Below are 25,571 nucleotides of genomic sequence, written 5' to 3' on the forward strand. Positions count from 1 at the left end.
AATTTCATTGTTTTGGGCTCAGTCTCGGTCATCCTGGATCCATAAGATGATGTCTTACCACTATGGCGTGGTTAGTATGTGCCAGAAATGCAAGGCTACATGTTGGCAATTGAATTACTGGCAAGCATGTCACAGATTATCTCGAGTCACGCTGCCTTCTGCGATACAGAAATTGAAGTGACACTAGAAGTCTGAGCAAGTGTCTGTTCTGCTGAACAAATGATTCACTTGCCAGAAGCTTATCCACTGGATCCATGGTTAATCCTTCTGGCTTTGGGGGAAGAGAGGGGAGAACACAAATCAGAGTTATTTCAACTATTATGTTGATGGGCAGGAGGGAAGGCAGGAAGGAGGGAAGGAAGGAAAGAGCTTCCATAGAGGAATCCAAGGAGGACAGACGAATTCCCCAGCAATATGTTAGGAGCCATGTCCTAGATCATCTACAGATGGTAGCATGCTGCAGACTCTGGAGTGACTTCCCTTTTCATCCAGTCAGCTTCAGCACTGAATACGGGTTCAAAATATAAGGAATATGGCCTTGTACCACACAGCATCACATACTTCAAGGCAGGTTCAGCTAAAATCCACCCACAAATACATGAGTCATAACTCAGAAGCACATTCCAGTGTAGACATATCCTGAGTCACTTCCATCTCAGAAGCTTATAAATATTTAGTTAGCCACTTAGCTTTTAATTTAGCAGAACAACAAAGATTCATTAGACAAATCTCTAGAATTATCTTTCACTAAGAAGCTTCTTAAATACTTTCGCTCTTGCAAATTCCTTTTCATTTCTATACAACTCAGAATTATTTGATACATATAACGTACAAAAACCATAGTTGAACTAAGAATTAATTTCTCCTGATTCTGGTCCTTCTGTAATTAATTGCATCTATTTCAAATACCAGCTCTGTTCATTGCAAGAATATATTTTCATTTTTCTCATTTTAGCAATAACTGGTGAACCCTAATAAGGACATGTCTCTCCTGATGTGAAGTGGCATATAGCTCTTCCTGAAGACCACTGTCAATCTGGTCGTCCAGCAGACCATGCTAGAGTCAGTTGGGATGTACCTGGACACATAAATATGTTAAATGGAAAATATATCCATACATTTTTTGGAAGAACCAGCCGAGGTTTTGGAAAAAAAAACCCGCTTCCTTGTTTCTCTGTATTTTTTGGCAGTAGCAGGAAGGGAGGAGAAGAATTAAGGATATAGCATTAGGAAAAACTAATAATAAAATCATAAATTTGTTGTTATGACTACAAGTGTTTGAGTTAAAAATATGTTATATAAAAATGTGATTCTTGAGTTTACATCTCTCCAATTAACAGATTCAACCAGAAGCCAGTGATTGCTTTACAGACCATCTTTCAATGCAAACTGTTTACAGGCTGCTGGAGTCCCATGAATCACAGACTGAGCAGCACTCCTCCCTAGCAGAGCTGTTTGAACCCTGTAACTGAAAGGTAATCAGCAAAGATGATAACCAGGTTGGCCTGATGCTTTCTTTTTTCCCCTGAGTCACCAGTGCTTTTTCTGTTTGCTATTTTGGTTGATTGATTTTTATTTCAGTCATTCACGCATGCAGATGCAACATATACGTGTTTTTAAATGTTGCTAAAGCAAAACATCTATTCACATCTTTGCTGTACTATGGGAAAAAATACTGTATCATTCTCTATACAACACAGACAATAGGTTCCTCTTTTCTACGCTCTAGGTAAAAGACTTTGCATCCTCACCAACAGGGAAATTGTTGGTTCAAGAAGAACATGTGGATAATAGCAGAACTAATGTCTGTCTGAAAGAATACAGACTTAGGTAAACTTGGCAATGGGACAAAGGAAAGGACTGTGTAAAGGCCAAGTCAACAGAATAATTCTTGTGGCATCAATGTAGGTGATGATAGTAGGAACAAAGCCTTCCCAAAGAAAGAAAAGAGCTTTGGAACTGCAAAGGCAGAAAGCAAACCACCCACCCCCTCAAAAACCCCCGAACCCTAAACAAATGAAAAAGGAGAGGTGAGTTTTTCTCTTACTATAACATATATTCTTATTATACTGAAATTGCTATAGCTATTTATTATAACATGAAGGGCTTAATCAAAACCACGCATCACAGGTAGCAGAGCCCTGATGAACACCCAGCCTCATAGAGCTGACTTGTTATTTTCTAGTGAATAATAAAGAGCTTAGATAGAACATTTATTATGCCATTATCAGAACAAGGTATTAAAACAAGAGTTGTATCTAGTTTTGGGTGCTTTTCTGTAAAATTCCTGATGTTGAAGGTGACTCAAAACACTACACAACGAATCAACATTTTATTAGGGTATTTGGAAAGTCTAAAATATGAGAAGTTTCTACTTAGTTTAAAAAATAGAGGTGATTTTAAAAACTGGAGGTGATTATTTTTTCTGTTTCACATTCAAAGGATAGATTAACATTCTGAAAACTACTTTGTGGAGGATTCAAAATTGTATAAGGTCTTAGAATACAGAGTTTTATAAAGTAGCTGATGGTGTAGATCCAAGTCGGTTTGAAATACCGTTGCCTTGTGGACCTAGCTGCCTGTTCTTGTTTTCATGTGCTTGATTAGAATGACTGCCTGACTTGGACCAGGTGGGAATTCTGCTTAATTGTTGCATATTCATAGCACCTGGGGAATTGAGCAGAGAATTATCTGTTCAGGTCAGTATGAATGTGTATTCCACACATAATATATTAATATATAATATTAATATTAATATATTAATATATAATATATATAATAATATATTAAAATATAATATTCCACACATAATGTAATATACACATGTGTATTTCATCATATGCAGCAATGCTGAGGTCAGAAACACAGGTTGTAGTAGGAAGGACAAGCTATTTCTTCCTTTTCAGGACTTTCCTAAATCTGTTATTTATACTACAGAACCATTTTGTTATATGTTTGCTATACCTTTTTATTTATCTTGTCTTTAACCTTGGCCCTATAGAAAAAAAGAAATGGAAGTCCCTGTCCCTAGGAGCCTACACATTTAGTGTAAATACAGACAAAATCAGATACTTCTACAGCATCTCATAAAAAACATTCTCTTCTTCATTAACTGCATCACTATTGCAGACTAATACAGCAATAGGAGGGAAACATTTCTAATGATGCCACACATATTAAAATACATCATCTGCATCCCATTGTGATTTTAATAGCGTAGCAGAAAAAATGAATGCAGTGGTGGCATAGGCACCAGAAAGTTATTAAGTAGCACAGTTCTGCCAACATTCTTACCTACTTGTGATTGCTAGCTACACCCCTTTGCAGCTGGAATAAACATTAAAAGTCAAAAAAGAACATGTAGCTGCTAAGAACCAGCAAGGCCTCAATGTTTACATATAAACATAATTCCTGAAAACACATCAAAATCTGAAAACATGCGTCTGTCTACTGATTCCATGTCTTTTTAAAATTTTTACCTTTTTTTTTCCATTTTCTCTGAAGTGTTTGTAGGAGAGGAAGCATTCATTACGAGTGGTATTTCCGTCATTAGAAACAGAATCAATTATGTCCGTTTAGGTAAATCCCTTTCCTTCCTATTTCACTCTACAGCTGTATGCAGTCCAGGCTTTACTGCATTTTGACTGCTCCGGCACTGCATTTTGACTGCTCCAGCACATCTCGCCCCCCCCCCAGTACAGGAAGCCATGAAGTCATTCTTTTTGTCATTTTGGGAAGAAGAGCCCAGTATGTGCAAAGGATCCTATGGGTTTTTTTAATTGCAGAAGTAGTACCAGACTGCAAAGTTTGCATCTTAGCTTTCTCTTTTAGCATTGTTCATGTCTGAGCCATTTACAAAACTAGTCACACTCTTCAGAACCAGACCTCAATCTTTCTTCCCTGGCATATGGAATTTCAAGTCAAGCTCCTCTGCTGTTACTTTAGAAAAGCAAGTTCAGTTTCTTCATATCCTTGCTCTTAACAGGCCACCTGTACTTCAGGTGTGCTGCATTTCACTTTGGAGGGGGTAGTAGATAACCTCTCGTAGCTTTGCAGCGACATCTCGTGGCCTCATTGGCCTGGAAACGTCTTGGAGATTTCTAAGGTGGAGAAGGTCTCATGTGGATTAAGTCAAATATTTCATACAATGACGGAGGTAGGATGCCATTTGAAAACCAATTCATTAACTGTGTTTAATTAGGTAAGTGACATTGTCAACGTGATCGTCAATTGTACAAAAAAAAAAAAAGTTAGAAATTGTTTCAGATGCTAAACTGAATTGGTGTCCTTGATTTATTTATTTTTTTCTTATTTTAACAAGCACTTTTACTATATAAAAATATTTTAATTTTCCCTCACGGTATATGAACAGTCTACATCAAAACCAAATCACAGTAGTTAAATCTACTGTAAAACATTTTTTCTGGGGTAACTAATCTGAGATGTTACATCTTAAAGTAACAGGTAAAACCATTTCGAACAGAATATGATTTTTTTGCATCAACAATTGTGTTTCAATCCAAAATCTGAAAAAGTAAACATTTACATTACCAAATTCAACATAAAACTCTCCAAGCTGCCTTACTAAGTTTTAAAGCCATGAAAAAATGTAGAAAAGTTAATGAAGATAACAGAGGTTAACACTTCTTGAAATTAATTGAGGTGGGTGAGGTAAGTGAACAGGAAACTAATTGCCAGTCCAAGATTAATATTGCTGTTGTACACCTTCTTTTAAATAATCTTATGGAGTTATATTTAAACTTTCCAGCTTTAGGTTATAATTTTGCTTTTTTTGAACACTATTGAATATTCAGTATATAGTTCCTTATGTGAAAAATATCCACAGATCATGCATAAGACATTATCCAGACTCTTGGGAAGGACTCCCATTATTTCACCAGATCACAGATGTAAAGGTCAGCACTTCACTTAGGAGGGGATTACTTCAGGATCTGTCTGCAACTTCGGAGTATTTTGCTGCATAGCATACCATGCTTTTGCATTAGGCCTTACTGGGTTTTATCGATGAACCCTAAGGTCATATACTCCAGTTGCAGTATTTGAAGATACATGCACAGAGCCCAAAACTGCCGTAACTCATGCCAGTGGCATTTTTCAGTGAAAGCAGAATCAGGCTCTACTCCTTTTACAGAAAGACTTTGCTACTTCAGAAAAGGAGTACTATAGATATTTGCCCTTCGTCTCAAGGCTGCAAAGTTTGGATAGTATAGTAAGACGAACATCTTAAGTTGTTGTTGCAAACATCTAATCACATATTACCTAGTGCACAAGTATACCAAAGATATAAAATAATTTATCTCAGGCTAAAGTAGAAGAACAGGTGCCCACAGTATAAAATATGAGAGTACTCCCTCTCCTCATGTGTTTAGACACTCACCATTGGTTTTTAAGTACTTGAGGCCACACAAACTAAACTAAGGGGAGAGAATCTAAAGTAGCAATATACAGCAGATCCACAATCTATCAACCCTCAATTTACAGAAATTAATTTTATCAAAAATAATTTGTGTGTTCTTTGGAGTAAAGAAGTGTTCTTGCAAGGAAGAGAGTGGAAGACAGCACTGTAGTATACTGACTTCCAAAGCCTCAGCGGAAGACCAGTGTGTGACCAAACCCCTAAAGAGGGAACAAAGATAATCCACACAGGGATCACAATAAAATGCTGGGGCTTTATCCCTAGCTAAAACCTCTATTTTGTGGTTCTTGTTTGCTGTGAGGTAATGAATCGTCAGTGGCAGAAGTGAGGGGAAATCGTATTTTTGCAGAGAAAGGGGAGCTTTCAGGCTAGCATTGGTGGCCTCTTCCAAAATGAAGAACACTGAGCATGCTGCTGAGTGAAGGGCTTTCCATGGCTTGCCCAGGTGACCTGAGGGGAAGGGTGCTGCCGCAGAGGTTGGCAGGAGCCGGGTGGCTTTGAGCCTGCTGCCTGCAGGAACGTTACTGACCCAGTGACTGGTCTTCATGGCGGAGTCTGCTCATGCTTCCTCCTAAACTCAGCTCAGCTGTGCAATCACGCAAAGCAAATTCAAACCCCATCGATAAGAATGCCTCGGAATAATTAAAATTGCCGTTACACACTGTAAATTCATGTCCAGGGTTTAATGCATGTGTCTCGTCTATACCCTGTATACCCTTACCAGGCACTTAGAAAGGCTTAGTTCTAGAATAGCAATGGAATTAACTCAAATTGTTGAGTCTAGGGTGTATTTCTCTACATTCTGCAGGTAATTCCATACTCTCCCAGTGAATTCCGTCTAAATTTTCTGCAGAAGTCAGCTATGTGTGGAAGCTGTAACTTTTCCTTGTAGTTTCTCAGCAGGTACACGCTGTAAGACAGACAATGCACTGAGTCTCTGACAGATTTCAGTGATCACACTGGACTTCAGTGGAAAATTAGATTTATCTGTTAACTGTACTAGTATTCTTTTCAATGAATTGCACTTGAAAGTAATTGCACTAATATGTAGTTGCATTTTTTAAATGCTTTTCAGATACCATACTTCCTCATGCTACATTTGCAGATTATTTCACTCAGCCCCCGTCATACAGAGGTTTCAGACTGTAGCTATCTTCTCAAACACTGTAACTAGAGGTTCCTGTATTATTAAAAATAGTTTATGTCCTAGACTCAGCTCAACTTTTCTGAAAAGTGATCATCTGGAAGTCAGCCTGAGATCCAGCTGTGTCACATGGGTTTTCCCTGCTTTCTGAAACGATCTGTTCCGCTGCTTTTGAAGTTTCTGGGTCCTGAGAGCAGGGACTATCCAGCGTATCGCCACTGCTATTGCAGTGAAGAGGGGAGGCTATGTCGGAGGGCTGATCTGAGGGTTTGCCTGGAGCAGGTGGCAGGGGCACGGACAAAGGAAGATTCATCATGTAGAACACATTGCCCAAACGTCGGGACACCTTTAAAGACAAAAACACAATTGCAGCAATTGCTTCTCGAGATAGTGTTAAAGCCATTAAATGTCAAGGCTGACTGTTGTGTAGCAATGCCAGGGACATCCAGGAGATCCCAACCATCTCAAAGGGTTATTAGTGGTTAGCAAAAGTGCAAAAATCTCATCCATTTTCCCTCTCTCATATTTTTCTAGGCCCAGGTTCTTGTGGAAGGAGCTTGGCAATACTCAGCTTGGGAAACAGCCCAGTGTGCTAGGCCTGACAGCAAGCTCCTCTTGCTCTCTAGGTGCTGTAGCACCCATGGGACAGAGGGGAGACAACTGCCAGCCGGGAGTGGGGAAGGTGGTTTTAATGAGACAAGAGTGAGAGAGAGCAAAGGGGTTAAAGAAAAGAAAAAGAACCGGGCAACAACAGAAACACACAGAGAGTTGGTGTTACTGGATGAAATTAAGAGCAGAAAACTTTAAACATAGAGGCACAGCCTGTCTGTGAAACATGTACAATTATATTCCCAGAAAGGCTGTAGAAACCTCCACTTGGTATGTTCTAAAAGCCAGGTTGGAGCAAAAGCAAGTATCTATAAGAGCAGTTCTTACCAGCTGGGCAGGGAAAAGAGGAGTGAAACTGAATTAATTCATCAAACACGTCTTTTCCATTTCAGCCTCAGCCTAGTCTCCAGTGTTGTATCCTGACTCAACTCAAACTGTCAGTCCTAACCTCCCCTTAGTGTCTCCTTGCATGCTGTTGTAACACGCAGAGAAGCAAAAGCAAACTATGCTGGAGTAATTTCTTTTCTCCTAATATTATGGTAGTCACCTTATGAGTGAGAAAAAATGTGTTTTAGTTTGGAAAAATTTCATCCTGTTAGCTTCTGACTCTTTCACATCTCTGTGACTTGCCATCTTGGCATACATGTAATGATCATACCTGAGAGCGGATTTTCAATGCTGGTCCGAGTTTTAATCCCATTGTATCCAGGAGATGTTCCTCTGTTAGCAGTGGGAGGGTTTCTCCATCAATAGCGTGGTCTTTAAATATCTTATGAAATGATAAGACACATCATGGTGTGCTAAAACAGACTTCACTGGTTATTTTTTACACTTAATCCTGAGGCATAGACAATAAAAGGAGGAAATAATAATTTTACTGTTTTATCTTCGTATTTATCTCCTAACTGCAGCATGAAGTCTCTTGTTCAGGTGTGTGGGTATCAGCACATTTGCCTGTAGTTTATCTACTTGTTCTTGGCAAGTGGGACCTTTGTAATGTTTCGATGTTACTTTTTTTTTTTTTAAGGAAGTGAGCAGCCTGCTACCAATGAAAGAATAGTGTTGATATTATTAAGGCTTTACCAGGAATATACAAGATTTCAATCTCTTTGCTTGCATTTCTAATAATACTTCATTTTTCAAATGCCTATAAGAGCTCAGGGGTGGTAGGTGAGTTATACCAATATTCAAGAATGCAAAATTGCTTTCATCTGCATAAAAATTGTGCAGGGCATGTGGAGTGAAAAAATTAAGATACTTTTCTTATACTGTTGTTTTGCTGGTATGTATCATGACCAATGACTCCAGATGCAGCAGAAGTGCGTGTAACCTCTCAGAGCATGGACTGCCTTTCCCTTTAAGAAGCAAGTGGCTTCATATGTTGAAGCATAATGAAAACTACTATTAGTTTGTAACTTTGTGACAACCAGTTAACCTCTAGCATTTACATTTGTTTGATGACCTTTAAATCTAGATGGTCCTAAAGGCCTGAAAATGTGGTGAATGTTTATAATCACCTGGGCATAATCTGAACAGCCTGGAAGGCTAACGATGAAGTTGTATACATCATCAACAGTCCACTTGCGAATGTCTTCAATGGAAGAAATGTCTTCTCCATTTAGGATCAGGCCTTGTGCTCCTTTGAGGAGGAAACATAAATGTTATGTTTGTAGAACTTTGCTGGCAAATCAATAGGAAATGATTGTTAACATGAAAATTTTTGCATTTCACCAGAACCTAATATATTAACAGCAGTGTGTAGTCACAGACAGATACAGGAGTCCTATACACCAAAATCACCAGATAGTCAGTAGTAGCTGATTCTGGAGGTTTTTCTTCTGGTGGCTTCTTTTGTGTACTGCTGGCAGTGTACATACCAGTCACTACACATACAAATCATAGTGCGGTATTTTCTCTAATCAGTACATTATCCAATGCTTTTGATTCTTTAGACTTTCCTGTTATTTTAACTTGACTAATATTTCAGTAGAACGGAACCAAGCCTTTGCTAGCCCATAGTGTCTACTGTGAGTTAGAAGGACATATAGAAAAGTTATGGGCAGAAGACAGAGGCTAGCTCACAATTTATTTAGCAATTTTGTTTATTTTAATTGAAACTCCTTTTGCAGACAGGAACTGAATACTTAATGTGCATTTTAGGGACATGGTTGAGTGGTGGACTTGACAGTGTTAGGTTTACGGTTGGATTCGATGATCTCAAAAGTCTTTTCCAACCTAAATGATTCTATGATTCTATGATTATATATTTTTCAGTGATACAGTATGTCTTTGGTAGATGATCCTTGACCAACCTCACAGCCTGTTCTCATTTCAGGTAATGGGAAGTTTTGCAGGGCTCATCCACTGGCACTGTCGCATTTAACAAGAGCTGTAAAGCTATAGAAACAATGATTCTTGCACAGTAGCTGGAGAGGCCTGTGTCTTACGCTCTGTTCTTGGGGAGGTCAAGTCTCAGGGATAAGTTTGTTCCTAAACGAGTGCAGCTTCTAAGGGGATTCCTTGTCCTGTTTGACAAACACAGGGATTATGATCAGTATATTGCGTGCTGCTACGTTTCCCCCCAACCACCAGAAGGAGAAGAGAGAATGTAGCATGTTGAACAGAATTGCGGAGAACCTCAAAGTGCTGCTAACTTGACAGCTTAGGGGTGACAAGTGTGTTGTCCCCAGGGACTGATATAAACACAGGATGACATCCTGCAGCGGTATAGCGCGTGGCACAGAGCATTGAAACAGTTAGGAGGCTGCTTTGTGACTTTTTGCTGTGCAATTGCATTGCCCTGCAAGGTAAAGCACTGCAACCTAAGATGCTGAAACCTCCATTATGCCAGCAAGCAGCACAGTTTGCAGGTAGGGAAAACCACTCTTTACCTTTGCTGACTTGGATTTACCAAGTTATTACTATTTGCAGCATATTAATTCTACATTTAGTTGCCATGACTCTATCATACAAAAAATTTGCTTAAAACAGAGGGAAGAAATAAGAGAGCAAATCAATAGAAATAAATAATATCAACATGCCACTCTAACTGTAATCTGGAGACTTGACAAACCTGAAGGTAGCAATGGGTTGCTGGGTACTGGAAATCCGTATGGCAATGCTGAGAATGGGATTGCAGAAGGGTACATGTACTTCTCATCAAAAGCAGCACAGGAGCTATTAGATTCCTTCTCATTTGTGTTGCTGCAGCTGTTGGTTTCAGTAGAAATTTCATGAGTAGCACAGTTTTTTCTCAAGCCTTGTTCAAACTCTTTACAATTTTTGGCAACTGCAGATGGCTCAGTCTGGTTTTTGCTTTGTTCATGTTTGTTTGGTGTCTCCACCTCTGCTTCTTTCTTGTCTTCTTTCTCATCATCCGCTGCAGCTGAAGCAGGGTCCGTAGTTTTGTCATCAGCTTGGTTCTTTGTGCCATTGGCACTACAGTCTGCAGTTTTGTGATTTCCAGCTCTCCTCCCTGGTCGACGTGCCCTCTCCCTTTGCAAAGTGCTGACTGGAGGGTATGGGCTGGTTGCCATGAGCATAGTGTTGCCATGAATTTCATCAAGGGTGGTACGATGAACATATAAGTCGCTGGGAAGATGGCCTTCAGGTAGTCTGTGCCTGCCACGGAAAGCGATGGGACTAGCTGGCATCCCATGGTAAAGGAAAGGTGCTTCCAGGCCCAGTAGCCCTTTCCGATGAGCTTTCTCCATTTCTTTTTGCTGAAAAATAGCACTCATCTCCATTTCCATTCTAAGAGGCACATAGAGTACAAGCAGTTAGTGCCGCTCAGTTCCTTCATCACCTCTTTTTTTCAGTAGCAGATTAAAACTCACATAATTGAATAGGCAAGAGTACTGCTTTTCTTCTCTCACCCCTATATTGCTAGATGTGAGAGGTCACAAACTGCAGATGGAATGGCAAACCTGGCTATATTTAATGTGCTGCCAGATACGTATAGTAAACTAAAAGGAGGAGAAAAGGTATCTTCCATGTGATGCCTCTGGGTAATATTTCAGACAAAAAAGTGTTATTTGTATATTGGGAATTCAGGCATTATTACAGTGATTATGCTCACTTGGGATTTGGCAAATTGTCTCCAGAGTCATAAGGGTTAAAGACTAAAGAAAATAAGTAATTTACATTACCGATTAGAAAATTATACTGAAAACTGGAAAATGGCAGTGATATTGTAAGTGATAAAGAACTAGAATTATATTATCTATGGAACCTGTGCATACATTCAGAGTAAGCTGACATTAGTAAGTCTCTTGAGTAACTCTCCATAGTGCCTGGCACCTGAACATGGCTCTGACAGCGTGAAAGGGTGAGATCCTGGTGGTAAGTGTTCAACCTGTTGGATAAAGCCAGTGCTTCAGGGTCTGTGCCAGCTTCCCACCCCTGGCATAGCGGTTGGGAGGGCTTACCAGTGAGATATGGAGAATACAAGTAGAAATATGTGTCTTCATTGTACCAACCTTTGCTGGCATCAGCTTTCTCTGGAGCCAAGGTAGTGATCAAACAGAAAGCTGTAGCTCCCAGAGCTCCACAGCTTCAGCTGGAGCCGAGAGATGAGAGAAGCGAGCCAGTTTACCAGACACAAACCAGAAATGGTTCAGCCTGCCTTCCTTGCTATGAGGAGCTTTCAGTGGGACTTCCACATTCTTCTTTGGAAAAGGGCTTGTGTGGGCAGCCAAGTCTTTAAAGTGCACCAAAATAGCTTTCTTAACACTGCAATGAGGATAATAGGTCAGAGAGAGTCTAACTTTTAGGAGACTTCTCATTAATGTAAAATTGTCAGGAAAGCAGTTATTCAGATGATTGTTGCAAGGAGGAATTAGTTGATGACCCCATAACATTGAGGGCTTTTTCTCTGCCCTCTTTTCATCTTTGCAACAACCTCCAAATTACTGGTTTTCTGCTTTCAGAGATCCAGTGGAAGTGTTTTGTCTATGGACTATGTCCTTGTACATCTTGCCCAATTGTCATTACTCACACGCAGCTCCTGAGGTGGAGATAAACAGCAAAGAGCATTACATTCCTGACTACTCCCCCAGATAAGATAGTCTGCTCCTCTGAGGACCAGCGGATGGGCAAGCACTGAGCTTTGGTAAGAGGCAGAGTCCCTTGGAGAACAAGGATTTAGGCCCAGGTGCTCAGCAGCATGGCTGTAGCAAGTGCAGGAGATTGTTTGCCAACACCTGATTTCTATAAAGGGTGAAAGGAGCAAGCACACCTCTAAAGGTGATGTGTGCTGCAGAAAGTAGTGTGAAACTAGTGGAAATTGCCAGGATGGCAAAAGTCTGGGGTAGAAGGTTATCTCATGGATTTAGGCTGAGCTCTTTTATGTTGGGGTTTTCTTGGGTTTGGTGGGCTGAGGGAAGAGCCTGAACAGGTAGGACTAGCTCTGCTGTGGCTGAGGGTATATGTGATGGCCATGCTTGCTGCTAGCTGTTTTAGTTGTTTTTCTCAGGGTTTTTGCCATGTGGCAAGAGCTATGTGAAATGCATTGTTGATGCAAACCTTGTGCTTGGAGGAGTTCGGTAATCAAGCTTTGCTGACTGAAGAGCTCAAAACACTTCCGTCATAATTGTCTTGAGATGCCTACTCAGAATTTATCTGTTCTTTGCTCTTAATCTTACTGCGTGAGGGGTGTTGCCACTCAGTACTGTGCTGAAGCCCAGTTGCAGGTGTGGTTGAGGTTAGAATTCCTCTATGGAAATGGTGTGGCTGTGAGCAAGGGCACTGGTGGTTACTTAACCAGCTACTGGTTACACTGAAACTTGTACAAATAACTGGACTCTCTATAGTCACCCTGACATTCAGACAATTTGGTTAAACTAGGAAAGCTGTCCACCCAGGTAGGGTAGAGCCATAGCAAATCATCCCAAGGGCCCAGCTGTAGAGGCTTAAAATGTGTGTGATAGCACACAGCTGTAAAGTTTGAATTTGTTTCTGACTTCTTATAACTTCAGGGTGTTTGGATCTAGAGTTCAGGGGTTTGGGCTGAAGTTGATAGCTTGTTTGTTACTTTAACCAAGCTGAGGGGTTTGTTTCTTTTTCTTGTATCATTTTAAGACTAAAAGCAGAATAGGGGCAAGCAGAAAGTCCAGTAGCTTCAGACCTTAAGAGGTAATTAAGGGGCCTCTGCTTGTCTGGGTGACTTGAAGAAGTATCTTAATCACTGTAAAAACCCACAAAAAGTCTGTGACTTACTAATTTCCAACTGCCCTTGCTGCTCTAATCCTGGCATGCACCTCAGAGCAAAGCTGACTATTGATTACCTGGCAATATTTTGCTTTTGAACCAGTTCCTGTCTCCTGGCCACAGCTTCCATGGATTCTGGTTGCAGAAAGCTATATCCTTAAAGGGAAGGGGGGGGAAAAAAAAAAAAAAAATCTTTAAAATTCATTTATTTCTGCAAGCAAATGCACAAACCCCAAAGCAATGCAGAGACACTTTAAAAAGCTTTTTAAGATTTGAACTATGTGCTTTGCCAGGAAGCTGATATGACTTCAAGTTAAATCCTCTTTGTGTTCATTGCTTTGGTGGGAATATGTAGTAGAAACACTAAGTCCAGCATCAGGTGTTTGCAAGATCAGATCTGTAGCTAGATATAACTGCCATTATCCATAAAGGAAAGAGACAGCAGGGCAGTTTTACTTGGTGACTTATGTCTTTGAAGTACATACAGCTGCTCAGAAAATAATAACCAACAGTTAAGCAAAGCAAACCTGCTCCTTCAAGGCTGTTTTCAGCCTACATGCTGTGTAATTTTAAATTACATTTCCTCTTAAGGGAGTCTGTTATCCAAGAGCCACACTGCGGGGGCGGGGGGAAGCTGAAGCTGGGAATTTTTGTTTATAGATCTATGTGCCATCAAGAATTTATTCACTCATCTCAAAGAATGAACCTTAAGATATTACCTCTTTGTATAAAGAGATATGTAAATTTATGTGCAGCATGACATGCATGCCACAGTTGTGTTGCCATGCTGTGATATCCAGCCTTCCCCTTAGAGCTGTGCCCTGTAATTTTGAGCCTTTTTAAAAGGACTTGTAGTTGCCCAACATAAGTAGCATGTAATATTATGATTAAAGAATATGATCAGTAAAGTAGTCTTAAAAAAGCTAATGCTCATATGTGAGCAAGAGTTAAATGTAGCAAAAAGTGCTGTTGATTGGACTCATTTGTTTAGCTACAGCCTTCTGTTTTGGTGTGAAAATGCTTGGAAAATACAAAAAAAAAAAGGAGAGAACAAAACCATGCAAATGATCTTGGAAACAGTGTATTTAACAAAAGCTAAAAAGGATGTGTTTAGATTTAAACTGGCACAGTTTAGAATCTCTGGTAGGCAGGCTGCCTCCTTTTAGTGAGACTTGTTTTTCCAAATAAAATAAACTGTTATTGACAGTACCAATAAACCTATGAAAAACTAGTTGGTGCAGTTTGCTTTCTAATTTACATGCTATCACTTTTTAGGATGCAGACAATGCTTCATTACCTGGGCCTGGGTAAACACGGTTGGACAATATGTTTGGCATGTTTGCGTGCTGTGGGACTGTGGGTCCAAGGTGTGACGCAATATGGATTTGTCTTGGATCAGCTGACGCCATCATTTCAGTTGAAGGCAACAGATCTCTGAGAGGAAAAAAATACATTCAGACATGCAAAGGACATTGTTTAGTTAAGAATAATCTAAGATCTTTATATACTCAGGTACAGCACGTGCACAGTTATTCTTTAACTGCAGTGTTATAGTAGAGAAGTGGTGCAAAATACCTGTCTACCAGTCGAGGCTCAAACTGGGAGGGAATTGCCTGCATTCTCTGCTGGCCTGCGCCCATTAGCTGAGGGTTTACTGCCATCAACTGATTTCTCATTAGCATCTCTTGCCGCTGCCGCAGTTCTGATACAAAGCATATATTCTGTTGTCAGTGTAGTAAATTAGAAAGTGATTATGTCTGCAGTATAACTTTACCAGAAAAAATATTTTTTTTCTCAAGCGACAACATTTTAGTAAGAGTTAGCAAATCACACTTTTTTTTTTTAATAGCAGCAACTAAAAAAGAATACATTTCCACTGCCACCTTAACCACATTGTTTAAATAATGTAGTTTTATACAAGCAAACTGCAGTAAAAATAAGAAGGATGTGCATAGTCAAGGGTACAAAAGGACAATTTACAATCAACAATAACTCATATATCACTATTAAACAGAAGAGAATAGCCATGAATGTTAGGTTCTCTGCTTGAGAGAGTTTTCATTTCTAATACAGTTTTATTTTTGGAAAAATCTTATTAGCTAGAACCTGCCTTGTCATGAGGCAGCAGCTCTTCAAAGAAGACCCTGCAGTGGTGAGCCAGAACCTCATAATGTCCAGCTATGGCTTTTGTTGCTGAGTTCCTGTGTGACTTTGACTCTCCAGATGCTTAGCATCTCTTGATCAAATTGTGAATGTCAAGAATCCCCCATGTTAACTTCTAATAAGAGAAATGTTTCTCCAGTTACTCCTAAGATGAATTTGAGATACCTCTTAAAGATGTTAAACCTGTTGCTGGCTGTTTCTTATACATTGTACAGGTATTAGCAATGCTATAAACAAATGCGCAGTTAGGTTTCTTCCTGCTTACCTCCTGCTGCCATGCCACTTGCTAATCGGTATAAGTGCTTTTCTTCTAGTGTTCCTTGTTCTCCTAGGATAGACATTTTTCTCATGTGATCCCGTGGAGTCATGCTTCAAAGGGACAGCAACAACTTTTCTGTTGTAAAGAACTGAATCAGGAGGCCCAAATAAAAGAATAAGACATTCAGAACTGTAAGAAACAGAGCAGGTTATGCAAGTTAATTTCTCAGATAAGCAGGTAGTCCTTCTGCCACTCACAGCTGCACCATTTAGTGCTTGTGGATTGTATTGGTTACCATATAGAAACTTTCAGTTTTCAGGACAATGGAAATGTTGCCTTTGTTTGTACTAAGTTATTCAGTGTCCTTGGGTCTTACTATGCAAGGAAAGTAAGGATTTGGGGAAATATCAGCTGCTCAGAAGGACGTAATTAAGCCAAAGTCGTTTGCCTGCAGCCCTGAGAACAGTGACATGTGCTCATACTCAGGAAGGCAGGTATCTCTGGTTTTATTTGGGAATTGTAATAGGTAGGAGCCCTGTCTACTGTAAACTAAGTGAAACAGATAGAAAGAAATGATAGAAATAAGTTGTTCCAAATGACATCAGCCCCTTAAGACTGCCAAATGAAGTAAAAAAAAGGTAAAAGAACATGCTTTATAGTGATGAAAACAGTGATAAAAACAGCTAGGCTCAGATTAATTATCCATATATGTACAAGGTAAATAAAGCCAGATGAAGAGTAGAAATCTAGACTAAGACCTAATACACTACAAATGCATAGTTGAATAGCTGTAGTGTCATTGAGGTGGATTGCGTCAGCATTTCTGAAATCTATCTGAAGCAGCAGGTGACTAGATTACAAATGATCCTGATACCAGGGGAGTAAGTAACCACAGTATGCCCTGCTCAGGATTTTAGGGGAACAATCTACAGCAGGATTATTTGTGCACATAGGTCATAAAGGAAATAAGTCCTGTAACCCACAGCCTGGATGTTAAAAAGCTATCCTGTGTGGGAGGCTTTAAGTTGAGAGGCTGACAGAGGGAGCAGGCTAGCTCTAAAGGCAGCAGAGGCATCTATACATTAGTTTCAAACTAGATTTGCACAGCAAATGATTGATTTTTTTTCTTTTTTTTTTTTTTAGGTAAATTGAAATTAAGGAGTTTAATTTTGTCCCTGTTAGCTCTGATGAAATGGATTCTTTCTCTCTTCTTAAAGATGGAAGATGTAATGCTTAAGCGTTCTCATCCTGTAGATAGTGACAGCTCTGTGAGTTCAGCCAGCATTTGGTATAGATAACAGTGAGGAATGCCTTAGAAATGCAAAGAGAGAAGCACAGAGAATCTACCAAAGCCAAAGAGAGCTCAAGTGAATTGTGCCTTTCTAACCCTTTCCATGAAAGCCATCAAACAGGAATCATTGAGAAACAAGACATAAGAAAGAGAAGACTGGCTGTGCTGCGAAGGGCAGCAGACTCCTCTCTGCTGGGTCTAGTTTGGGACATGAATCCCATGGCACGGAAGCCATCACTGACAAATTCCCTCACAGCAGCTACCTCATTTCAGCTGAGTGCTGGTAACTGCTGAATACGTATTAATAATCACTCCACAAAGATGTGATCTCTGACGCACAAATGGCCAAAACCATCTAGAGCTTTGGATGGTTTGACTTTTTATGGCTTACTTGCCAATTTGCCTTTAGCATGTTGTGATGAAGCTATTACCTTAAAATGCCAACCTTCTCTGAGAACTCTAACTACCTTTTGCTCAAGTCTTTCTCATGTATTTTCACATTTATGCCAAACTTGCTTACTTTGCAGGCTGAAACTTATTTTCATTTTTATACTATGTTGCCCCTGCTTCTAGCCGTAGTAAGTCAACGCCCGTGATTAATGGCGTTGGCATGATAAAATCCAACTGTGGGACCAATTGTGCATATGGGGCCACTGCAAAGGCAGTGGTGTTGTACAAGTAACAGTGAGACCAAACACAGTTTGAGATGTTAGCATTGTTATGAGTACAAGATGGATCCAATTGCCAAGTGGTTTATCTACCTTTAAACCAGCTATATAGGATACAGAAATTCTTTAGAAATGGTAAGCATGAACAACCAAAATTCCCTTTTTCACAGCCAGTCCTTCTCTAAAACAGAACCAAACTTTAAACACTGTTCCTTATCCAAAATCTGATGGAAGCCAAATCCTATATTTTGTTACCCAAGTAATTTATAAATCAGAGTAGTCATTATAACGCCTTTTATTGCCTTTGACCTATTGAAGAGTTACAAAAAAATTTAAAGGAAAGCTATCAATCTAATTCACATGCTTCAGGAATTTACCGTTTCCTTGGTATGGCGAAGATACTTGGTCTCAGCCTCAAAATGAGTTTTCCAAAAGGTAGACAAGTTAGTAATTTTCAGCCATTCAGACTGAGAGTAGAGACTATACTTGGACCACACCACTGGTGTTCCCTCAAAATAAAAAGTTCTTTACATTTGTAAATGTTGTAAATGCTAGATTCTGTGTTGGCTAAGATTCAGGTCTTCCTGGAAGCAGACAAGCCTGTCAAATCCAAGAACAGCACCATGTGCTTTGTTCTTGACATATGTATCTGCACATGTGCCACTGGACGTGTTTCCATTTGCCTTTTTTTTTTAGGATACTTTAGACTTAAAGCGGTTTAGGATGCTGGGTGCTTCATGAAGAGCATTTGAGCTGCCAAAGTGCTTCTGAGCTGCTAAAGCATTTTAAAGCTCAGTACTAAAGCGATTTAGTGCTGAACTAAACTTTACAGCAGCTCAAAAAATAGATGGCAACTGGGATGATGGTATTTGCCATACCATATTGGTCTGGTGAACCATTTAGGTGGTTTCCTTTCCCAGATGAGTGGCCATGTATTAAATATTCTGGAAGACAAAGCTGCAATTTTAAACTTCATGCTAACCTGCTTACAGCCTGGCCTTTGGCCTTTGCCTGGTGCACCTGACTAAAGAATATGAATAAAGAATATGCTGGTGCAAAGCAACCAGCAGAGGCTCAGATAGACATAATGGAAAAACCAGGAGGTTTTAACCTTTTTATTCTAGTAAATCAGAAAAAAAAATAATTAAAAGCTAGTATTAACACTAACAAAGTTTTGTCTGTCACATGACTGACAAGCTGTACCACTTTTGCTTTTTAGGAACTGCTAGAATGCTTCAATCCCCTGTTTTAATCACAGTTGTGAATGCACTTCATTCTGGGGAAGCTGTCCCTGTGTGGGGAAAGAGACATACATGTAAAAGACACTTTTATTCTTCTGACTCTTTTACTGTTGTATTAACACCCCTCACTCCAATCCCCCCTAAAATCACACCTGTGACTAAAATTTTTTGATACAACTTTAAAGCGTAGACTGGTGGAAAACCTAGTGGGAAAAGACCCATCCATTCTAACCCAAATCCACCACCTCCACATGGGATCCCATATACCCTGCCTGTTCTGACAAACATCTACCAACAACTAAGCAGCAGTAACTGTGGTTAGAAACCAGCAGTACCAGTATCCCCATCATGCACTCTGTATAGTCCATGCAGTTCCCAAAACAAGTCTGGATTTTGTGTTGGATGTGAGGTATGTTACACTGTCTGTTGACAGGTGGTCTCTCACATAGCCACCTTTCAGAGCTGAAGCAGAAACTATTTAAAGACCATTCTTAAAATCTTTATTTTTAAAAGTGAGGTTTTCTTTTAAATGCTGGCATTTTCACTCAGTGTAGGGTACCATATACAGCAGCATCCATAGTGGAGTTGATCTGTATTTATTGGTAGATTATTATCCACTAGATGACCAAGGTTCACAGCGCATCACTTCAGGCAACATTAATTGCTTCAGGCAATGTACATCACATAAGCAACTTATCCTTGCAAAGGTAGACTAGGTGGTCTGTTGGTTTGACATGGAGAAGATATAGTATTGAAAAAAGTCATGGAATAATATGACTTGAAAGTTCATTGGTATCTTCTTCCACTAAAGCTGTAGCTTACTGCTTCCACTGACCCAGTTTTTGAGTCATCATGAGCCAAAAAGGAGGGTTTGATTCCTTAATGAAGTTTTCACTGTAGTTGCTCCATGAAGTCATTCTGGTTTTCTTCATTGGTGTGCCAATCAATCCTATCTAACTTAGCTTGGATTTCTTCTCAGATACATAGAAATAACTCTGGTATTTTTAATAACTTTGTTAACTCTGGTAAAAATTTTCAGATGTTATTTCCACTGAAATTCTAATCTATGTTCCCTAGCTGAATGTTAGAATATCAATATAGTGTGAATTTTAATTATAGGACACATTTTGTATGTATAAGTCATCCACATTAAATTACTCATTTATTTCCCTTAATTTTCTGTTCAGGGAAGTACTGAATTGATCAGGTAGGATAAATAGTTAGCTTAATAACCTAATATAAAGACTTGTATGTAACCCTGTGTCAGGGGGAGAAACTGAATTTGACTAATCTATGTTATTCCATTTGGAAAAACACCTTTTTTGGTTACTTAGCTGGGGTTCTGACTTGCAGGTCAAATTTAAGGTACTTAAGGTTCATACTATTTCCATAAAAACTAGCATATTAGAAACCAACATCAGCAAAACAAGATCTCTGAGGGAACAGGGAAAGTATACTTCTGATACATATATTAGCCGGGATTTGAGAGTAGCTCAAAATCTTGCATCAGGGTTCATATAAATTCATACACACCAGCTGTCCAGTGTTACATTCATATATGGCTGATCCTATTGCACAAATCCTGGCTGTACAGCACATTACAGGGATGAAGACAAGTTAATCTCTACCTTTAGAGTCTTACCCTTAGCAAACCCTTCTTGGCAGCAGGCAGAACCACTCACCCAGTACTAATTCTGTCTCAATTTATTAGATGAGAAGTGGCAAGACACGAACTTCATGAACCAGAAGCATTTGCAAATCTAATCATGCAATATGCAGTTTCAAAATGTCTATAGCAGTCTGTGTATCTGTATTATTAATTGCATTGGCAAAATACAGTATAGTCTTATGTACAATATAGACTTGTTGGAAGACTTGGTTTTTTAGTTAAATGCATTAAGATTTCATTAACTAATACTGCTTTTATTTACATCAAACACACGGAATTAGCATTTTTTAAAAGCAATGTTTAGTATGCCTTTGCAGTGTCTCCACAGGCTGTTTGGAAGAAGCTGAGTATTGTTTAAAATGCTCAGATAAATCTGTGTCAGAGAAATCAGTTAAATGTATAATATAAACGTATACATGCTTATGAGTGAAATATATGAATAAACTCATATATAGCCTCATTTTCATTTCCATTGGCTCCCTTTTTAGAAAAAGCTCTCCTGATTACTTGAGAAATCAGATGCTGTTTTAAAAAATAGATAAATATTCCAATATTATTAATACTCTAATGTTATTAACTGTAGTATCAAGGGTTCATGCCCTAACCCTATGCTAAGAGTCATAAAGCTAGAGATTGTACTTATTCAAGAACCCACAGTCTGCAAAATAAATTACTTTTGGAAAGCAAGAAAGCAATTATACCAGCATTATGTCATACAGGAGCATGAACTATGTCTTCTTAATTGGGGTAAGGTACCATTGAAGAGGCTATAGGGCTAAATTCTAATCCTAGATACGTGGGCACAGACTGCTCAGAGACTGAGATTAGAGTGTAATCCTAAAACTGGATTGAGAACAATACATTCCCTAAAGAAAGGAAAATAACTATATTTATACTGTGTATGTCAGCCAGTAGAGTTTGCATTGCATACCTTTACACTGAAATGGAGACATGGTCATGCATGTTTCACCATTTTTGAGCTAGCTAATTGCGAAGATTGCAAGCAGCCAGTCACTTGTATGTTTTTAAACGCACTGGTCTCAGGAAGAAATCAAGGCTTAGTATTGGCAAACTCAGTCCTTCAGGAACTAAGTTAGGTTCATAACAGAAGTTCATCTTGTTCTCTCTGGAATGGCTGTGGGCAAGGGGAAACTGTTATTCCTGTGTGCCACTAAGGCAACAGTCAGCTTAATGCATTGACTAAAACCAAGGGTGGAGATGCTTTGTGCTGAACACAAACACACAGCGAGAGCCCTCAAAGCCTGCTAGGTGAGACAGACAGATGGTGGAGGAAAAAGCAGCAGTCCTGCTACTTGATATGGCATTGGAGGCATATAGATACAGGACAGTAAGCAGCTGAGGTGGGAATTGTGCTTAGCAGTTCTCCCTCTCAGCTCAGTGCTGTAACCGCAGGACGGGTTTCTGCAGAACCATAGTGCTAATATTATTCATTTGTGTTTGTGGCAGCACCCAAAGACTCCAACTGGGATCACACTGAGTGCTTTAACTATGCTTTTTAAAAAAACAAGTAAAATAACTAATCAAGAGCTAATGAAAATAGTGGTTGTAGCAGAGCAAGTGTGCAGGTGCACACATACGTGTGTGTAATGTTGTACACCCACCTTGTATCCTGACAAGCTGGTACATGGAGAAGCTGTTTACAAGGGATGGGTCTCTCTATTACATCGGTTATATACACAGAGATAAAGCATGATGTAATTTGTTTTCCTTGTGGATTTATTTCATAATTAGAGATGACATTTGAAACATTATCCTCTTGTCTTTGATTCTTTCAGAAGCCTAAAGATTGCAAAATGTGGCATAAGTGGGATCAGTTAAAGGGAAACTAATCTCTGTATTTTTTACTTTTTAATCGTTTTTACTTTTAAAGCATAAAAAAGAAGTTTTTTCTTTTTCTATTTTTAAATACTGGAAATGGAAGTCTTGGAATGGAAAGCTTTCTGAGGATTGGAGAGCAAGGCTGGTATTTCCAAATGAAATACAGTTGAATTTTAGTGGGATTTGTGTTTCACTTTAACAAGAAATACTAGTGCAAATGACAACACTCCCAGTGCCAAAAGAAACCAGGTATTGGAAAGAGGAATGGGTTTTGGGAAGGCTATTTAAAACTGTTTTTATTTAACAACTCTTTAACATCACTGACTAACTAAGAGTTTGAATCTAGAAAACTTGTACTGAATCCTCAGTACCTTCTCTCTTCAGTTAGGGTATTAAATATTGCAGCAATATCCTTCAAACTTCCCCAAATCCTCTGATAAAACAGAAAACTGCATTTGATGTGTCTTATGCCACTAAGGTAAAAAAGATGGTGTGGGTTTTTATCATTAATTGTTTCAGGTTAGCTTTATTACAAAGCAAAAGACAGCACACGCTTGTCTTAAAAAATATTTGCAGGTATGTTAAAATATATGTAAGTCACAGATATCAGATACTAAAACTACTCCAAATTCCTATATGAATTCACAAGTTTTAATACAAACTTTTTCCCTTTGCGAGATTAACATGTGAAATTGCACACCGGATCCTGCAAACAGACTCAGAAATCAGCATCTTGAACAGACTGAACTTTTCCATCTCCCATTTCAAGGGTCAGACCATGATAAAATTACTTGAGTCAGGATTGCCTCCCTCTCTCTCTTTCTGTATCTCTGGGGCACCAGGGTGATACAGAAATTCACATATTCTATAACTGAGAAACTTGAAATATTACAGGCAATAATACAGTGCCCAGGCCTTTCTCAGTCTACAGTTAATTCTGACCACATATTCAGGTAATAACAAGACATAAGGAACCTCACCATGTTATGATATTATTTTTACAAAATATATCACACTGCATACATTGGTGTTCCGCAAAGCTGCTAGCACTGGGGTGTATTACAATGGCTATGCACACAAGCAAAATTTTAATTAGGTAAATCTAATGCAGGTACATCAGACTATACCAGCCAAATATATCTGTTTGATGATAGCCTTGATTAATTCTGATTGCACACTGATTTAGAAAATCCACTGCTCCAGGAAGTATCTGTAAAATACTGAGGTTTTTCTATTGTACTTTAAAAAGATAAATTAGCACAAAGATTAAGCTATATGTATTAACAACGAGTTAGCTTTTAAGAATATTTTGTTATGGTTAGAAAAGACAGTGAAACATCTGTGCATATACATTAAGCAACGCAATCTGTATCCAAAGTTTTCTAGGAAAATACTGAATATGCAATGACAAGCTTTCCCAAAGTAAAATCCTCCATTTGTGAAATAGCTCTTTAAATGTTTCTAAAAGGATCAAGTTTATGTCAGAAGAAAATACAGTGTTTGCACCTGAATATGCAGGATTATTTACCCGTAAGAATACATATAGCAGATTGCTGAGAAATCAGAACATAATTAATTACATACTTTACTTTTTCTGTATCACCCCTGCCAATTCCCAACTACTCTCTGCAGTCCAGTGCTGCTCTTAAAGAAAAACACCGTGAAGAAGTCTGCTTAGATCTGCGCTGTTTCTATTGTGAGGTAAGTCTTTCCTATTGAAATCTGAAAAATCATACACCTCTTGGTATTGCTTAGCATCACCATTTACATTAAAAACTAGCACTTTTTATTTTTATTTCATGTATACTTACATCTATTGTGAAGACCTTAGTTTTGGGTAAAATGAAGACACCGTGAACATCCAAAAGTATGTGCCTTCACTATAAGTCTTCCTTTCAAGCTGCCTCAGTAATGTGATTGACAGCTTTTAAAACACATCAAGATTAACATGTCAAAAACTGCCTTAACTAACGCTGACTTTACTTTAAATACAAATTGAACTTATCTTGATTAGCCCTCATCCCTGCTTCTAAGCCCTACCCACTCTGACATCACAAGCCCTTCTCCAATACCATCCTCTAACCAGGCTGTAAAAACATAATTACAAGAAGAGCACTACACTGATCTGATAAACCTATTTCACATTTAACCTGCTAAGCTGTTGTTAGCTTTTAAGATGCTTGATGCATTCACTTAAAATCTTCCTGTTCCAACAAGAAATATGAGAGAAGGTTAACAATTGCCTAGCCCTTGTGCATTGTGTTACCTATCTATGCTGATTTTTAGAAAGGGTGTACTTCTGACCATTGGCAAGCAGTTACCCCACAACCATGTTATCCCAAAATTGTGTATCCAATTGGATTGGGGGGAACTAGAAGGTGGAAATCCTGTTAAGCATATTGTGAGGCTAACACAGGGATCAGATGGTTATACTGCTCAAGCCGGCAATTTACTCTTTAATTCTCACTGTCGAGTTAGGTCTCAGAACGAATGCATAGTAAATGGCAGATTTTAAAATGTCAGAGAGTGGTTAGTTTCTTCTAATATCCATGTCAGCTGATGGGATGTCAGATTGATGTTTGTTAATCCCTTATTCACTTGCCTAAAGTTCATCAACTGCAACAACAAAAAATTGCCCCTCATACTCTCTTGGATGCTAACACAATGCCTAAACCTGGAGAAAATGGACTCGCTCTTACTGAAAATTGCTCTCAGGGAAGTGTTATCGTTAGCAAAGGGATGTAATTCTGCTATAGTTCAGCATGTCCTTACAGAAAACAAACTTTTTTATAATGTAACACAAAATACATATATAATATCTACTGTGGGATTATTTTTTATTTTTTTTTAAAGTGACTGTGACTCTGTAAATATTTTTGTTGTAAATGCTATCGTGACTATTTTTTTGCTGTCTGGACCTTCTTTATAAAGAAGAAAATCACACCCAGAATCATTGTTTAAAAAAAATTCCAATATTAGGTTTTAAAAATAATTTTAGGACTTCCTTTAAAAAATATAATTAGAGACCAGCTATAATAACCTGA

The 25,571-nt window shown here is 38.8% G+C and overlaps 1 protein-coding gene across 4 annotated transcripts; it reads right to left on the minus strand.

Annotated features, from left to right (window-relative positions):
* Nucleotides 1-5,406: 5,406 nt before the first annotated feature.
* SAMD7 (sterile alpha motif domain containing 7) lies at nt 5,407-24,523 on the minus strand. Of its 4 annotated transcripts, none has more exons than XM_052804709.1 (9): nt 24,339-24,523; nt 15,826-16,008; nt 14,973-15,099; nt 14,695-14,831; nt 13,475-13,553; nt 10,264-10,943; nt 8,708-8,829; nt 7,849-7,959; nt 5,407-5,637 (listed from the first exon to the last, which is right to left on the minus strand). In XM_052804709.1, exons 2-9 carry the CDS (start codon nt 15,926-15,928, stop codon nt 5,608-5,610), a joined length of 1,389 nt encoding a protein of 462 aa, XP_052660669.1. In that variant the 5' UTR covers nt 15,929-16,008; nt 24,339-24,523; the 3' UTR covers nt 5,407-5,607. The 4 variants fall into 4 exon arrangements, with proteins under 4 accessions (XP_052660669.1, XP_052660668.1, XP_052660667.1 ...); XM_052804708.1 differs by having other exon boundaries at nt 5,407-6,927; nt 15,826-15,929; nt 24,339-24,521; XM_052804707.1 differs by having other exon boundaries at nt 5,407-6,927; nt 15,826-15,954; nt 24,339-24,521.
* Nucleotides 24,524-25,571: the final 1,048 nt, after the last annotated feature.

The sequence above is a fragment of the Harpia harpyja genome, chromosome 12 (genome assembly GCF_026419915.1).
Source record: "Harpia harpyja isolate bHarHar1 chromosome 12, bHarHar1 primary haplotype, whole genome shotgun sequence".
Classification (NCBI taxonomy): domain Eukaryota; kingdom Metazoa; phylum Chordata; class Aves; order Accipitriformes; family Accipitridae; genus Harpia; species Harpia harpyja.

What these genes read in the sequence shown, in the direction of transcription:
- SAMD7 (XM_052804708.1), bottom strand. Translation starts at nt 15,928, where the DNA reads ATGACTCCACGGGATCACATGAGAAAAATGTCTATCCTAGGAGAACAA. An exon ending in CAACCCATTGCTACCTTCAG is followed by an intron (nt 8,830 to 10,263) that starts GTTTGTCAAGTC and finishes TCCTCCTCAAAG; the next exon opens with GAGCACAAGGCCTGATCCTA. An exon ending in GCTGTTCAGATTATGCCCAG is followed by an intron (nt 7,960 to 8,707) that starts GTGATTATAAAC and finishes TCATTTCATAAG; the next exon opens with ATATTTAAAGACCACGCTAT.